Below are 18267 nucleotides of genomic sequence, written 5' to 3' on the forward strand. Positions count from 1 at the left end.
GACCTAAGATTGTGGGTGCTTGCTGCTAAGATCTGTGTACTTAAGATAAATTTGTAGTGCAATCCTAAGGAGAGTTACTCCAGTCTAAGCCCATTGACTTCAATGGGCTCAAAGTGGAGTAAATCTCTTTAGGATTGCCTGTAATTCTTTTAAAAAGACTGCTGTGTCATTAATCAGGAAATCTTTTAAAAATAAAATCATTATACTGATTAGTTGGCTATGCAGCCCAACTGCCTTTCAAAGAAGCCATGACAGTTCAATAGCTATACTACCAGGGTTAAGTTTGGATACAGAATATGTTAACTCACACAGATTTGAAAGAATTATATATTTTGTTCCATAGAAATGTATATGGTTGGTATGTGAGGTTCCTCCCCACCCCCCACCCTCGTATACTGATATCTTCTAACAAATATGTATCTTCCAACAAAAATGCAAAAAAGTTTGCAACATAGCAGAATAAGTTTGTAATAAAGACACACCAAAAAGGCCATGCCTCATGTGGATTACAGACTTTTGCAAACACCGTTTGTATAATTTCAAATAAATGCACACCCCACGAAGAACAAAAAGGGATCACTGTGTTGTTTTCTTTTAAAAGATGGTCCAAAAATCTCATTCACATATCAGCTCTCCCAACATTCAGAATCATGGAAACTGAATTGCTTCTGAGTAGGTTTCTTCTTTGGGAAGGGAAGTCTTTCTAGTACAGCTGCACTCTGCTTTTCCAGCCAGAAGGATGTATTTGTCTGGGCGTGGAGGCTCTCTCTTATAGTGTACCTACCCCCTGGGTCCGCAGGACTCCTGTGTAGTCTGCTTCTGGTGGCATAGTGACATGGAGCTCAGCTTCATAGGCACCACCTTCACCACGATTCTGTGCATGGAACGAAAGGTTCAACGCATTCTTGTCTCCCAGGTACACAGTGTTATGATCCCTGCGAAGAGTTGGACACAGAAAGAGTGAGAACGCTATCTCCAAAGCTATTTGTGATGGACAGGACTGGTTCCAGCTCCGTCTCTCCTCAGAAACAGCCAATGAGAGCTGGAGGAATGCTGGGCCAGTGACGGTTGGAGTCTGTTGGATGGCAGTTACTGAAGGGAGAAGGGTTTGAGGATGCTGAGAGGAGCAGCAGAGATAGAGCTGGCTTGTTAACTTCTGTTATATAGTCATCATTCCCGGTTTAACCACAATATATCTGAATTTCGAAACCATTATTTCCTATGTTCTATGTTATAAATAGAAGTTATTCTTCATTCTGTTTTAACCTTGGCTGGCATGGAGTTGTTGGCTGAGCAGAAATAGGACAAACACAAACAAATCTCAAACACTCTGGTCAGGATCAATGGGCCAAGTTTAAGTAAATGGTGGCAGTATATTAGGGAAAATATCTGAGTTCCTTTTCCCCAATAGCCCTGGGCAGTAGCTGGGCGAGGGGAAGTAAATATAGGGAACTGGCTGCCTGTCTATCGAAGCCTCTGGGAAAAGGAGAGAGAGGACCCTGTGGGTATTTGGGTGAGGGCTCTCTGCCTGATAAATAGAGGTTAGACAGGAGATGTCTTGTGACTACCCTTAACTGCCTGGGAAGCCCCAAACCTATGGAGACTTATGATGGGTGACAGTGTGTAAGGGGTGTGCGTGTCACATTATTTATTACGGGATAGAAACAAACAGGAAAAATTAACATCCATCCATCCCCAAGGGGTTTGGGGGAACTTAGGTACCTAAACTTAACAATACACTCAAGACGGTAAAGGAGACACATAAATAAATGTAATCCCCAACGCATCTAGCCAACGTCTGTTAGGTTTCTACTCTCTTCTTCCCGCTCCTTGAAAGAGAGCAGGAAACAGAAGTCCACCTTTGGCTTGCCAAAGAAAGCCTTCAGCAACTGAACCAGACTTAAAACATTTGCCCCCATCTGCCATCAGTGGTTCCGTGGCAGCAGAACCTTCACTGGCCACACCCACTACACGTGACAGCAAGACAGATGTGTGATCCAGTCCCTGCCTACAATCTGTATCAGAGGTCAAGGGAGAGTCAGCAGCAGGCCAGGTCGCATTGCTGGACGGAGATGGGAACGGAAGGTCACAAGCAACTCTTTGCTCTTCCATTTCAAGACAGTTTTGGGTGCGGGGATGGGACATCAAGTCCTTCTGAGCACCAAGGGAGATCACTGCATTCCATGTGGCTGGGTAGGTGCACGTATGGACAAGAGGCTTTGACCTCATGGACGTAAAGCAGCAGGACTTCTTACCCAAAGACTTCAAGCTGCAGGTTGGGGACACAGACGTTGTCTTCGCCGCAATCCAGCTGAATCTGGGCCTGGCAGGGAAAGAAGGCCAAGGGTGAGGCAGACTCCTGTATCAGTTCATCTAGACTCGAGAGCAGGAGCGGACTGGGAGGTGAAAAGGACCCTCGAGCGAGTCACGTTTAGTGGCTCCTCGCTGTGCTGCAAGGCCGCCCTCTGCTCAGTGGGGCCAAAGGGCATTAGTTCTCCCCCACGGCATCATCCCCCAAACTCAAAGCAGTACAGGAGGAGATGGCTGGTGAGCTGACATGAACTGCCATGGCTGATGAGAGGTCCGGGCCAAGCAACCCCTGGAACGCAGGGGCTTCGCTGTGCTTGCTCCTGGCCACCAGTGGCCCAGCAGGAAATTTGCCCTTATGTTAAACGGCCGGTCTGCCCCTGCTTGGGAAGCACATAATTGTTTTCCTGCCCTCTCCCAAGAGTATTGGGCAAGCCACAGTATATAGACAACAGAAAGGGATCCTGAAACTGGCTAGTCTAAATTCCTTTCCCACACCGGTCTGGAATTCCTACCAACTCAGTCCCTAACATTCAAAAAGCAAGTACAACACAAGCAAATAGAGAGCTTGAACAAGTAAGCCAAGCCACACACGTCCAGGTAAACCTCATGATATCCCTAGTCAATCTGCTCTCAGAGACTGGGTTCTGGCACTCAACTAATACACTGTATATGAGCCAGTGGAATGCTGTGGGGACCAGTGTAGCGCTTTGGTTACAGTGTTGGACTAGGAGAGCTGGCTTCAAATCCCCCCTCTGCCATGAAGTTAACCGAGTGATCTTGGATTAGCCACTAGGGTACATTCAATGGAGGATTCTATGGAAAAATACCATGGATGGAAGTTTACTGATTTGTCTCATCCCGCTGCAGACTCTTGACTCTGCCCCCTCGATGGTATTCCTGGGATCCTCTGTACCACAGAAGCAGCATCTTGGAGGGCATTTTGAGCTACGGCAGGAGGGGGGAGGCGAAAAAGTCACATCGTGCCGATGGATATCGCTTCCGACAGGGGGAAATCACTGCTGGATTCAAGCTACTCTTTCTCATTCTGACCTACACCACACGGTTGTTGTAGGAGAGGATGAGGAGAGAGAGGAGCTGTATTCACCACCCTGTGCTCCTCATTAATTTATTTCCTGCATATTTATTCCACTTTTCCTCCCCAAGGGGGCCCAAAGTTGCTTACGATGCCCACTTTGCCCTTACTGTATTCTGAGTGAGGGTAACTGGCTCAAGGACGTCCACGGCAGAGTGAGGATTCGAACCCGGGTTTCCCCGACCCTAGCCTGACACTCTAACCACTACACAGCACTGTCTCTAAAGGTATACAAGGAAAGGAGGTACAAAAATATACCAGACAGAGCCTGGCTCATAGTGTTGTTTCAAAGACTGGACTGGCTAGCGGATCCTCCTGGATTGAACAGAGGAGGCAGAAAGGCAGAGGCCCTGGGTTTTGCTCTTCTATCACCCCTACGTGCTATTTTCTCTCCAGGTCAGTTGCCCAAAGGCCACTGCAATCTTTCCTGCCAGGGAGAAGATGGTTTCCAGATCCCTGGACCAACTAAGCTTGCTTTTCACCGAATTCTAGGAGTTACAGCTGGCAGGCAGGCAGGCCCAGCCCCACCGGACACCTCCCCTCTTATTTCCCGTCAGTACCTTCTGTTCGATGTGGTTGTGCGTGAGATAGTTGAGGATGGGTTGCAGCCCATGAGCGTCTAGTGGGGCTTCTGGATCCAGTGAGAAGTTGAGCGACAGGTAGATGGGGGAGAGCTTGTCACGGAACTCAGACTCGTTCTGCGAGAGAGGGAGGAGAGAGCGAGAGAGAGAGAGAGAGCCAGGCACGTTAAGGCCGTGTAGAACCTCCAGGGCAAAGTGCATGTATCTCAGCAAGACAATGAGAATCTGGAACAGAGCTGTGATCTGTTGCAGTATTGCTGACATATGTACCACGCCAATCGTGTGTGTGCCAGTAAGTGTACCAGATACAGGAAGGCATTGGGTAAGCCACTCCTCTCAGCCCCAGCTGTATTGTGGGGATAATAATACTTTGTTCACTGCTCCGGGTGAGGCACTAATCTGTCTAGAAGAGTGGTATACAAGTGCAGTTATTATTGTTGTTGTTTGCAGAAAAACTGGTGGGAGTGATTGTGAGGACTTTCTTTCATCTTTATCTTATTTGGAAAATGACTTCCCTGTGGATAACCCAAGTCACATTTCTGCAACCTCTAAACCAGTGGTCTTCAACCTTTCTAGACCCCCCAAACTCACCTGGAACGCCCAAGGGGCAGCTTAAGTCCCACTGAGTTGCAACCAGGTGACAGGAAGTCAAGTGACATCAGAGCCCTGTCATAGGAAGTGGCACTACAAGACTCCTGTATTTTTTTTTCCTGCTGTAACAGAACTTCAACTGACTTAGGATATAATTTTGCTTAGGATCCAGAGGAGTTAGCCATGTTGATCTGTAGCTGCAAAATAGTAGAGTCCAGTAGCCCCTTTAAGACTAACCAATTTTATATTAGCATAAGCTTTAGAGAACCACAGCTCTCTTTGTCAGATGCATCTGGGATGTTAGTTGCATCTGACGAAGAGAGCTGTGGTTCTTGAAAGCCTATGCTATAATAAAGTTGGTTAGTCTTAAAGGTGCTACTGGACTCTTTACTATTCTGCTAAGGATGGCACTGTAGATGTAACAGTAAACCCCAGGCAATTTCAACATATTTACCTGTCTGTGATAATTAATTCTTGTAGTTTAATGTTACTGTTAGGTCTATTAATGATTCAAAACCCATTTTGAGAGCAAATAGCACAGGGGAATCAATCAGCTAAGGTCCCAAAGTCAAACCACAAGGTTCAAGCAAGCCCAGGATATTGGAATGGAGCTCATGCCAATTCTAAAAAGACAGTTCAGAGGGAGAATAGATGATTTATATGCAAAAGGCTCATTTCTGGGCTACAAGCCGCTCAAATAGCAGGGCTGGGAAAGACCCTTTTTTTTTTGCTCAAGACTTTTGGCTGCCAGAGGCACCAAAATAGTTTGTCCTGGGCTAGAGGGACCGATGATTTGATGTTATTTAAGATAGCTTCACGTGTAAACAAACACATAAACAATTATTCCACTGAGGAACTGGGAGGTGCAAAGGGCGCCAATAGTTCCTGGGACGTAGCCCAGCGGAGGACGAAGCTAGGGCAGGCTCGTGCGCACCCAAAAGTGGATCTTTGGCATCAATCACAACTCACCCGGAGGTAGATTTTCATCTCGCGGCACTCCGCATTGGCACCGTTGCGAATTTGGACGGTCTGAATCAGGTGGGGCTGGCGGGAACGTAGGAAGAGCGCCCGCTTCACCGCCCCCTTCTGCTTGTGGTGGTCGAGGTGTAGTTCCACGGTGAACCCTGCCCAGGGGAAGAAGAGAGGAAGATGGTGCCAAGTGAGATGCCATGTTTGTGACGCAGAATGTGGGTCAAGCAGCCCAGCAGCACAAAAAGCCGTTTGAAACCCACTGCACAAGAGGGTATCTGAGGTCTCCAGTGCTCTTTGGTTCCTCCATGCAGGCTCAAGAATACAGCGGCAGACGGGATCCCTTCTTCTATCTATTTTACTGATTTGTTTGTTTATACTTATTTATAGTGAAGCAAGAGGAGAGAGTCACGGTACCAACAAGCGCTGTGATGAACTTACTAGGAAAAACACTCTTAACACAATAAATTATATTCAGTGACTTGTCTTGCTTATAAATATTCATAGAAAGCTGTGTAGGTTATACAACCCTGTAAGCACAAGTTCATCATCATCATCATCACCCTTTATTTGCATATAAAAGAAGAAAAAACGAGACAAGATAAGTACAAGATTAATATCCAAGGGTAATAAAAAAAAAACGAAACCGGCCAAGAACCACAGTAATAGAGGTAATACAATACGAAAAAGATATACAGTAAAATCTAAATTTTAAAAGCTCCTGCCCTAGCCTTGCATACATATGAAAGAAATTCAGCAACAGAGGCAGTAATTTCGGGGGACTTATCAGACAGCAAAAGAAACATTTTGCTATCTGATTCTGAAGCAATCAGGAAAGGACTGATCACGTGATGGCGCATAGAAGAATAATGAGGACAACGAAGAAGGATACGCTGGACCGAATCAGGTTCGTTATAAGAACAAGAGCAAACTCTTTCGTTATAAGGGATACCATTCTATCTACCAATTAGGACAGCGGAGGGAAAGAGATTGAGCCTGGCTAACATAAAAGCTCTACGTTGAGAAGGAAGTACCAGATTAGAGAAATACTGGGCCCTAGAGTCATATTTAGAGGTCACGCTGAAATAGCGAGGAGAACAAACGCCAAGGCATGCAGCATTGATTACTTGGACGTCAATGTCCCAGATTTCTTTCTAATTAACCATGAGGTAACCACATACATTCAGATGGATCAGAATCAACTGGACTTGTGTCCCCTATGTATTTATTGGACATTTTCCTTATGAATGGATGTATTCTAATGATATACCTATGAATTTTGTATTTATTGGAGCAAATTGTCAAGAGGCACTGCCACTTTAAATGTTCTTCTATGAATGTGTATTAATGTTGTTTATTGGCACTTAGCACTTTACTGTAGTCTTCGACTACCTTGAGCACATGCTATAGTACGGTGACGTTGAATTGCTATTTCTTATCGTTTGAATGAACATGGTTACTTCATGGTTAATTAGGAAGTATTTGTATAGGCACAACTTGTGCTTACAGGGTTGTATAACCCACACAGCTTTCTATGAATATTTATAAACAAGACAAATAACTGAACATAATTTATTGTGTTAAGATTGTTTTTCCTAGTAAGTTCATCACGGCGCTTGTTGCTTTTTTTTTTATAAATAATATAGAACTATACTATAACTATAAATAATCTGCCTTTGTCACTGAGACCCAAAGTGGATTACACAGCATTAGAGATGGGCACAAACTAGAAAAAAAACAAACCATGCAGTTTGTGGTTCGGCACGTTTCACGAACCATGAACTTTCACGAACCTGCCCTGGTTTGCAAACTGGTTCGTTTGGTCATGAAAATATCAGTTCCAGGCCAGCAAATCACTACTTCCGGGTTGGCAGAAGGTCACTTCCAGGTCAGCAGAAGGTCTGCAGAAAGCCTAACCCCCGTTGCCTAGGAAACTGATTGACTGGCACCAGGGTGTCTGCAGTGATGAACCAAAAAACGAACTACCCTAAAGTTCGTGGAGGTTCGTCAGAAATGGGCTCTGATGAACCGCTGGTTCGTAAACCACGAACCACCCTGGTTCGTAACAAACTTTGGTTCGTATTTTGGTTTGTGCCCATCTCTACACAGCATAAGTCTATTTAATCAACAGCTGTGATAACCAATAAACAATATAATAGGGTATGCATGATAGAAATTTGAAAAGAAACATACAATTCAAATATAGGAATACTGCAATGAAACATTGCTAAAACAAAACGTAATTGGACATGACCTATTTAATGGCACCAAAACTATTCTGTAAGATCATATCTACATCCACAGACAGTAACAAGTAGTATAGTCTACAGTTCCTGGCCCTTTACCAAAGCATCTCTCAGAACCATCTCCTATTAGCCCTACTGCCTGAGTGGAAAAGCCCTCCTTAATAATTCAGTTTTGTATAGTTTGAAGAAAGCTAGGAGAGTGAGAGATTTCCATGTGATTCCGTAAGATGGGGGCCAATTGGGGGGTGGTATCTGCAGAAGCCCCTGCTCAGATGAGCAAAGCTGTCATGGTGGAGCACAGGAGAAGAGGCAGTGCAGTCCTTAAGATATGAGGGACCAAGGCCATGAAGGGCTTCGTAAGTGATAGTCAATTGAACCCAGTAACTGATGGGTAGTTAATGAAGTGACTGTAGAACAGGAGTAACGGGAAACAAAGGAATCTGTGACAAAGACCTATTCCCATCCAAGAAGCAAGAAATGCTCCCAAGGAATCTGCAATCCCAAATAAACAAAGTTACAGATGGGCTCAAAGTCACTCAGCAGGTTTACGTGGCTGAGTGGGAATTTGAACTCGGGTCCCCCAGATCCTACTGTTGACACCTCAACCGCTGAACCACACTGGCACAGTCCTACTTGCTTCTTGGACTGCCTTCAGGTTATAGCTGCTCCTGCAGATCTTATCTTCAAACCTATTTCAAGGTTCCCTTCAGAATCCAGTCCCCCACAACACTCACCAATGGAGTCTGGCACATGCTTCCCAGAGGCATTCAGACAGAAACTCAGGTTGATACTGTTGAGAGAGGGGGGAAAGGGAGAGGGAAGCAATGGATTAGAGTAAGACATTTTTGGAAGACAGTGCTGTCTAGTGGTTAGACTACAATGCCCCGAGTTTGCCTCCTAGCTTGGATCTCTCTAGGTAGCCTTGAGCAGGTCACCTCTTCAGCTTTCCATTTACTTAATGAGACAATCCAAGGCAAGGTATGAACATTTTACTGCAAAACTCTTTGGAAACGATAAAAACAAAACTCAGCACCTTGCAGGAGGAACTGGTACCCAGATGGACACCCCTTTCTTATAGCCAGAGCTGAACAACTGCTTTACCCAGCAGCCATAGGAAAGCGGCACGTTCTTTTTCTCACACAGAGACCCATCTGAAAATGCTTTCAGTGTGCTGACTTATTCCTGCAAGGTGTCAGCATCTGTATTTCCTATTTCCATGGCACTGTGGACTTAGGCAGGGCATGGAGTGGAAATCCACCCCTACACTACCAGGAAGCTGGTATTAATTAGGCAACTAATTTGCATAAACCCTGCCCATGAAGCAAGTGGAAGGGGGCGTAACCCTCTCTATGGATACCTTCTTCCATTGACGGAGAATTGCAGGTGCTTTATCCCTTTTTCTGAAAGGCTGACAAAACTACACTTCCCAGGGTACCCTGGGAAATCCGTACAGCTGATACCCTCCAAGACTGCATGGCCCTGAAACCACTCACCAGGCCACAGGGATCCCAGTGTCCTCTAGGGTGCACGCTCGCTCTTCTGGGTTAATCATGGCAGGGAAAATGCTGAGAGTGGCAGTGGCGTGGACGATGGGGCGTCCCCTGTGGAGAGAGACATCGTGAGAGCCGATCTTGTGTGGGAGAGATTTTTAGCAGCAAGCACTGATGCCAGGCTGGGAGAAGAAGGTGATGGTGGAAAGTGCCTCGGGTCATAGCTGCTCTGCTGAGGTTTTCAAGGCACGAGACTAACAGATGGAGGTGAATTATTTATATCCCCCCCCCCCATTTCATCGTTATACATAGTGCGTACCTGTAAACTACAGCTCTGTCCACTCCAAAGGCACCCACAATCAGATCTGCAGTACAGAGGGAGAGAAAAGACAGTTGAGCTCAGGGAATCTTGATGGACTATTTTCCAAGAGAGAGTTCATACGGAGAAAATGAGCTCAAGTCTGTCCAGTGATTGTTTCCATTAGCCTAAAAAAAAAGGTAAAGGTAGTCCCCTGTACAAGCACCAAGTCATTACTGACCCATGGGGGACATCGCATCATGACATTTTCTTGGCAGACTTTTTACGGGGTGGTTTGTGATTGCCTTCCCCAGTCATCTTACACTTTTACCTCCAGGAAACTGGGTTCTCGTTTTACCGATCTTGGAAGGATGGAAGGCTGAGTCAACCTTGAGCCGGTTGCTTGAATCCAGCTTTCGCCAGGATCGAACTCAGGTCATGAGCAGTGCTTGGGCTGCAGTACTGCAGCTTACCACTCTGCGCCACGGGGCTCTTCCATTAGCCCGTATGTCTTAATCTCGAATCCCAGGTGATTATGGTAAGGAAATCCCTCAAGAACATGCTCAGAGGTCCCTCTTTTGTAGGTCTTGCCCATGAACATCTGAAGTTGCCTTACGGTAAGAGGCACATGCAGATCAGCATGAGATAAAGACCATAGAATAAATGTGCACTTTGCTCGGAGAATGTTGTTAAGCATGAATCTTGTCAGGATTATTTCCTATTGACCACGTGAAGGGTGTTAACTTCCCTGATGCTTCAGCTTTTATCACCATTGACACTTCTCATTAGAAGACACTCTTCGCAACCAGCAATGTTCCAGATGCACAGACTTTCAGAATACTATCTGAGCATTTTCTAACTGGAATTTATGACAAATTTATGACTAATTATAGTGCCCTGGCCCAGATGGCCCAGGCTAGCTCAATCTCATCAGCTCTCAGAATCTAAGCAGGGTTGGCCCTGGTGAATACTTGGATGAGAGGCAACCAAGGAAATCCAGGGCTGTTAAGTCAAGTGTTTTAATATGACTGTTCTTTGAATATAATATCGGAATTGTCAGCCCCTTTGGAAACTAGGTAGCAGAAAGGCAGGGTAGCATTCATCTAAGCAACTGACACAAAACCCACAAACTTGTGCATGCAAACCATGTGCTCTATGGACATTCTGCATTTTCCACTGTAGGCATTTTAAGTGTCAGATGTCCCAAGACAGCCTTTGCTCTCTATCCAACGTGTATCTCTCACCTGGGTAGCCATTGCCATCCAAGTCCTTGGCCCCACGCATGGAGAACCCGAAGAAGTCAGGGGCGCGACTGTCTGGCCAGTGTCCCTGCAAGACCTGAGAAGGCTTCGGGTGCAACCCGTTATTTCGGCCATTGTACACGTAGACCACCCCTTGCTGGTCCTTGCTGCCAAATGGTGCGCCGATCCCTACATCTGTAGGAACAAACACCAAGGTAAGCCTGAGGTTGGGTGAGTTATTTCAGTACGCAGGCAGGGCTGGAGCTGAAAAACAGCGACAGCGATGGGATAACAGCAAAGTGGCCATAGCGAACAGAAAGTTGTCACAGGGCCAAGCTACACATGACGAATGACACTTGAACGGCAAGTGTATTTTTCCCTGTTCACTTGCCCTCCACTAAATCCACTTGCCGTTCAAGTGTCATTCGTCATGTGTAGCTTGGCCCTTAGATGACTCAGACCCCCGATTCCTCTCCTCCTGTACGGTCTACTCTGAGTAGCAGAGGCTGTACAAGATCTCATGCAGAGGGAGGTCTTGTCCAAAATCTGCACCCTGGGGGTGAATTCATGTTACAATGTCTACTCCCCACCCCCCATTTTGGACTGATGCGGTCTGGAAATTCTGTGCTTAAATCTGAATTCCCAGGTGCACATGGATCCAATTCAGATCAGGACTCTGATATGCGGGAAGAGGGGACTTAAGCCTCCCCCCTGTCATTTTCCTAAGCCGAAATGGCCTGGCGAGCTGCCGCTACCATCAATGGGGAAATGTACGTATAGCCCATTAGTACATGTAGATTTCCCCAACAGGGCAAATTTCAAGTTAGGAAAACAACAAATGGGAGAAGGTTAAAAGCCTTCCTTTCTTCACAGTCCCAATCCAAACTGGCCCTGAGCACACCTAGCGATTTAGTTCTGAGCACAGAACTCCCAGAGAATATCTGACTGGCAAACCTCGTGGTCCTGAGATGGACTTTGTAGCACGTGAAACAGCCCGGAGATCTTTTAGAGACACCAAGGGTTGAACCTAGAACCTTGTACATCAAAGCATGTGATGCTCCATCTTTCAATGTAGGACATATCCATGCCTATGTTTAAAAACCCTCAGCTTGTTTCCGAAAATGGCACCGCATTGCTGGGGGTTGTGTTATACCATGATTAAATGAAACCTTTGGAGGGATCTTCCAAAAATCTTTTCTCAGCAGCCCGTGTCTATCAGAAGACAGCTCTTCTGATGTTCTCATCCCACAACAGTTGCTTGAGACGAGGCTGATGTTTCTCAGGATGTGTACATGGAAGTGCGCAACTCCTGAGAAACAAAAACGCTGCAAGCTCAAAGCGGGTCTTCTCTCATATTGGGCGAACTGCTCCTGGATGGGTCCAGGCTCGAGTTGCCAGTCCTCCGCTGGGGGCAGGGGATCCACACTCCCCCATCCCTGCTTACCTGGCTGGCGGGGTGGGTGGGGAGGCTATATGCTCCCAGGCCCAAATTGGCCCGGATCAAGCCGCTGCAGAGTGTAGGAGTGCTGCTGCACTCTGCAGCGGCACTCCCGTGCTTTACAGTGGCCCGATCCGGGCCCAATTCAGCGTGGATCAGGCCCGATTCGGCCCAGATCGGGGCCCCAGCGGACCGCGGGAGCGCTCCCAAGGTGGCCCGCAGCCCGCATGATGACATCACTTCCTGGAAACGATGTCATTGCACAGCAATTAAAGCACAGGTGAGTTGCTGGCCTCCCACCTTCCGCCCAGGGGGTGGGGGGACCTGGTAACCCTAGTCCAGGCCGAGATGATTCTGTGGAGGAGCAGTTGGAACAAGCAGCCAGCAGATGGCAGCAAGTTCACAGGTCTAACGTCCCTAGGCTGGCTGCAAACCTAAGATGAGACTCTCACGTGTCAAAAATCTTTCCGCCCCGATTGTGTACACACATGGATTAGAACCCATACTTTCCCCATAAATAAGCACTGGAAGGGTGGAGGCAAAGTCAGTTTTTAATGACTCTTTAACCACCCTGGTTTGAGCACAACATGGGTAACTAATCCATGTTATCTCGAGAATGCTTGCTATGTCCAGGGTGTGGATGCTCAAAGCTTGTAAGCCAAATCAGGCCCTATTTATTCAGCCCCGGCACTTCTCTCGACGTCTGATGTTAAATTTACCCCAACCTGCTTCGGGTCTGTTGTCCTTGCCCCCAGTATAGCAGGCTTCATTGGCCAGTTGTCAGAACTGAGGGCCAAGCTACACATGACGAATGACACTTGAACGGCAAGTGGATTGAGTGGAGGGCAAGTGAACAGGGAGAGATACACTTGCCGTTCAAGTGTCATTCGTCATGTGTAGCTTGGCCCTACGTCTTCAAGACTGTTGCTGGTTGGCTTCAGGCCCCAACACACACAGACATTCCGTTCTCACACACACCCAGATTCTGGAAGACCTATTGTTGAAACGTTAGCTATACTATATGTTCACTTGCAAGCAATGTAACTCACGAGATCTTTAAGGGAGCAAATCATGAGATTGCAAGCAGTGTAACTCACGAGATCTTTAAGGGAGCAAATCATGAGATTGCAAGCAATGTAACTCATGAGATCTTTAAGGGAGCAAATCATGAGATTGCAAGCAATGTAACTCATGAGATCTTTAAGGGAGCAAATCATGAGATTGCAAGCAATGTAACTCACGAGATCTTTAAGGGAGCAAATCCCAGACTGTGAGGTAGGACGGACTACTCTGCAGGGAGGAGTACATCAATTAAAATAAAGGTTCTGGAAGAGGTTGTCTACAGTCTCTCTGCAAGAGTCCCTGCTCTTTTCTTGCCTCCTTCTCTTCAGCCTCTGCTGGAGGAAGATCCATTTGCCATCTCTGTCCATCAGGTGTGCTGAGACTGTCCAGTGATTCTTCATTGGGAGTGCATGGACAATCTCATCACACCCGATAAAGTGGAACTATTTGGTCTCATAGGAGGTGGGTTTGAAAGAGGTAAAACTAGCACGGCCAACTCAGCAAAAAGATGGCATATATCTACTGAGGAGGCACTATGGATGTTACATGTCTGTGTGAACTGCCACTCTGGGCTGATCTCTTGCAGCCAGAAGGCATGCCAAGAATACAGATGAGGGAAGGGGATCTGAATGAAACATGCCTCCACTTTTAACTCCCCTAAAACATGGGCCTCGGCTATCAGAGGCTTGGAAAATGCTGCTTTAAGCCGACTATAGACTTGCAATCAGCTAAAAACAGAAGAAGGTCCAAGCAAATGAGCTATTTAGCAGAGCCTGCTATCAAAACTGAATGGCGGATAAGGGCAAATATTTGACAGAACTATCTTAACGGGCGTGGATATTTTACCAGAAAACTTCCAGCAATAGGATCTCTCCCCACCCCTTCTGCGTGTGCACCCATACTTGCCCACACATGAATATCCTTTCCACCCCACCACCTCTCCCCAACCCTCCGTACCGTTGTAGCCATCCTGATCGAGGTCTCCCAGTGGAGCGATAGCACTGCCAAAGCGCCCAAACTCTCGGTGACCGGTAAGAACAGCCGACGCACTGGGCTCCATGCCGTACGGCTGCTGCAAGTAGATGTAAACCTTGCCCACCTCCTGCATGCGCCCGTCTTCTGTTTTCTCCATAAACAAGGGGGCACCGATCAACAAGTCATCTAGGCTGAAATGGGGGAGAAAAGGGGAAGGGAAGGGAGAGCTGAAACACCCAATTCTAGAGTCAAAAGCTACATGTCAGAGTGTCAGTTCGCTAGTCAGTTCTCAAACCAGAGTTACGCCATGTTCTCATGTTATAATCTGTAGTTGTTTAGTTCTCTCCCTCCAGGCCCAGGTGCTGCCCAAGCCGCATATATCCATGGGAGCGAAGAATCCTTATCAATCCGTTCCGGCCGACCTTGACGTCCTCGCCTTCCCAGGCCTTCTAGACAGGACTAAGGGGGGAGGCTGGGAATGGGTGTTTGAAGTGTTGCTACTTTCATTTTGTGTGTCATTCTCAACAAAGCTTTCGTTCAGCCAAGGCTGTTCTAATCCTTGGAATATGGCTACTTGTATCCTGAGCATTGTCTTTCAATAAACCCTTTGGAATCAAGAAACTTTGTGCTTCTTGCAGAAGGGGGGAGATGAACTCTAGATAACTGGGGTTCCATAGTATGACACTACATAGTTCTCCTATATGGAGTTAATTCTGCATATGCAAAAAGAAATAAATTTCCAAGAGAGGTCCATGTTAAATTTGTACGACGTGCAACCAGAGAACGAATATGGAATATGGTGCGGGATAAACAGTTAAAAATTTGGGACAATGAGATAAGGGTGCTGAGGGAAGTCCCGTGGAAAGTGAGAGAGAAACGCAGAGAATATGCACCCCTGACAAGCCAACTAAAGGAAGAAGCAATCCGTTTCCGATGGTTAATACCCGAAGGAGTGTCTTTTCAATATGAAGGACAAAGATTTAAGATTGATTCAATATATAAAATGGAGAATTTTATGGAAAGACATGGAAAAAGAGAAAGAAAGATGGAAAGGAAGGAAGAACTGAGGAAGAAGAGGTTGGAAAAGAAGAAGATATTCCGCTTCAAGACCATTCAACAACATCCAAAAGCTACATAGTTTGTTGTGTGTAAAGTGCTGTGAAGGCACAACTGAGTTATAGCAACCCCAGCTTTCAAAGCATGTGAGAAGCAAAGGTGGTTTGCCATTGCCAGATGGCCTTCCATCCAAGTACTGACCCTGCTTAGCTTCTGAGACATATCAGGCTATACTGTGCCACCTTCCCTCCCACAGAGTTCATTACTGGAATACAAAAATTGTTATGAAGGAGAGCACACCGAGGCGTGGCTGAGCAGGCACACACATTCAAACCTTGCTGGAGTGTTTCCACAGGGTCTGCAGTTTCTCGCCTTCTGCAGTTCAGCCTCACTATCTCTTTTGCCCTCCCAAAACCTGTTCAATACTTGTCAAAGCTTTCCTTTCCAAATCAAACGAATTACCAACGATCCCTCCAGCCCCAACCAAGGAAGATTACCTTTGTTTCCCACTAACGACTGACCAGACTGCCCCCATCTCCACACTCACCCATCGCTGTTAACATCCGTGGCAGCCACGGCGTACCCGAAATAGGCAGCCATCTGTTGAGGGAAATGATAGGCAGGGGTGAGGTTAGGAATGTCGGCGTGGAGTAGATATCCTAGAAACAGGAAAAAACGCTGCCCAAGGGTGTGTACTTCAGTTCCCCAAGACCACTCACACATCCTCCCTGCCAATCTGTCATACTATCTACAATCCTCCTTACAAAAAGTTGTATTTATTTATTTAGGAGATTTCTATGCTATGTTGGGGGCAGAAATATGGAAGCAGCCATCTACGACTCTCTCAGAATTGGCTTCAAGCCAATTAGGAGCTTTTAGCCCTAAAGTCAGTTATGGCACAGCTGACAAAAAACACACCAATACAGACAGCAAGGGCAATGATTCTGGACTGCAGGAGCAGGGGGTGAGATCAGCTCGGCTTTTGCACCAAATCCCCTTTCCCAGCTTCAGCGTGGACTATTCAGCTATTCACCTGTTCTCCAGAAAAGTTGTACAGCGACTGGATGTCACTTCCATTTAGAATTGTGACCTGGAAAAATGGGAGGGAAAAAACGGATTGATGGTCAGGCAGCATTTCTGTCACAGAATCACCAGACACCGTCAACTTCGTTCAGACACACTAAATAGCCAACCCAAATCTTCATGATGGGAACAGGAGAAAAAACCCTTCCATGCCCCGTAATCTGTGCTGTAATCACATCTTGCTCCTTTGTAGAAAAAGTTATAGAACAGCCCAGCAGCTACGCTATAACTCTTTTTTGTAAAAAAAGTTATCCAAACTTTTATGATTTTACCCCTCGACCGCTAGAGTATTTTCATGCCTTTAGGCCACATGGTGCGGGGGTCCCCCTGAAGCGAGAGCCTACCTGCTTTAATGTAAGAACTGTCCCATATTTTCTATTCTGTTCTATGGTGTCAAACCAAGAACTGTTGCACAAAAGACCAGTTGAGCAAGCCCACACTTCTGAGGAAAGTGAGGTTGCAGTTGCCATATTGTGAAAAAAAATGGTTAGATGAGGCCATTTGCACACTTGTACATTCATCTGGGGGAGGTGGCTGTGGTATCTCTCAGGCTGTTCCGCGGGCTACCAAACAGGGCAGGGGGAGGTCATGGAGGAAAAGATCCCCAAGCAGGAAAGGTCATAATCTCTCTCAGACACACACAGAGACACACACAGAGAGACTGTGTGTGTGTCACATGTGTGAGGCAAAGGGAAGCACAGCCCCAAGTAACCGCCTTGACATCATTGGTTTGTTCTTGGCCACAGTCAAACGCGGCTGCAGGAAATAATTCATTCGGTTTGGGGCGTACTTCCCTTTCTTTAGAAATGCACTGGTTACTACAGCAACCATGGTGTCAACAAAAAATGCGCAGCTCGGCGATGAAAAGTTAGGGGTGGGTTGGAAAGAGATAACGCTGCGGTGTGTTGGTGTGAAGAACTGCGCTTCTGATGTAGTCTGAGGGCCAAGCTACACATGACGAATGACACTTGAACAGCAAGTGTATTTCTCCCTGTTCACTTGCCCTCCACTCAATCCACTTGCCGTTCAAGTGTCATTCGTCATGTGTAGCTTGGCCCTGAGCAACAGCTTTTGACCTGTGATAGGAACAGCCCCCGGAGTTTGTTTACAAGGGATTCAAGCCAGGCAGGGCATGTCTCAGGATGGTTTATCATGTGCTTTTACCACACACATGGGTGTTTTTTCCTCCAAGTGTGGTGTTCTCTGCGATGCAAACAGGAAGGAAAAATCTGAAGGGGCTCGTTTCTGTCAGTGCAGAGATTTGACACTGGGGCACTAGCCGCGTCTCTGGGGAGACTTTTCAGTTAAATGTTATCACATCTCATTAATCTGCTCACTAACTGCCTGATGTTATCATATTTTGTAATCTGCCTTGGGTCCCAGGGACAAACGAGGACTAAAAATGAAAATAACAACAGTACAATGTGGTGAGAAATGGACTCTGGTACAAGACAGAGCAAGCTGAAGTGCTGAAAAACCAACGACCTGTCTTACTAAAGATAGGAAGGGAAATGAAAGAGATAGCTTGAGTACATATAAAATTATGGGGAGGGGTGGGGGAGAGACAAGGGGTAGCTCTTACATAGCCGTAAGTGAGGTTTCCTTTAGGAACGCCAGCCACAAAATCTGCAAGAAAAGAAAACAAGGCCATTAGCAACAGTAGAAGGGATCGATATAGCTAGAAAAACACCACACATCATGGAATTTATTGCATAACATCTGGGAAAGCCAAAGCAAGTTTCTAGTCCAGTGGCAGAGGAAGAAAAATATGCCCAGAAAGCATGACTAATAACACATGAGGAAGTTAGTTGTTGTAGATTTTCCAGGCTGTATG

The 18267-nt window shown here is 46.4% G+C and overlaps 1 protein-coding gene across 1 annotated transcript in view; it reads right to left on the reverse strand.

The window, feature by feature from the left end:
- ITGA5 (integrin subunit alpha 5) overlaps nt 1–18267 on the reverse strand; it is a 79848-nt gene that overhangs the window by 17390 nt on the left and 44191 nt on the right. Inside the window, exons 9-20 of the mRNA XM_055003641.1 lie at nt 18016–18059; nt 16384–16440; nt 15898–15950; nt 14277–14485; nt 10823–11014; nt 9600–9645; nt 9284–9391; nt 8525–8580; nt 5545–5699; nt 3964–4101; nt 2256–2323; nt 785–935 (exon numbers count right to left, since the gene is read on the reverse strand). Of these exons, the coding sequence (XP_054859616.1) occupies nt 785–935; nt 2256–2323; nt 3964–4101; nt 5545–5699; nt 8525–8580; nt 9284–9391; nt 9600–9645; nt 10823–11014; nt 14277–14485; nt 15898–15950; nt 16384–16440; nt 18016–18059 (1277 nt within the window). The remainder of the gene's footprint in view (nt 1–784; nt 936–2255; nt 2324–3963; nt 4102–5544; nt 5700–8524; nt 8581–9283; nt 9392–9599; nt 9646–10822; nt 11015–14276; nt 14486–15897; nt 15951–16383; nt 16441–18015; nt 18060–18267) is intronic.

This window comes from Eublepharis macularius, chromosome 19 (assembly GCF_028583425.1).
Source record: "Eublepharis macularius isolate TG4126 chromosome 19, MPM_Emac_v1.0, whole genome shotgun sequence".
NCBI lineage: Eukaryota > Metazoa > Chordata > Lepidosauria > Squamata > Eublepharidae > Eublepharis > Eublepharis macularius.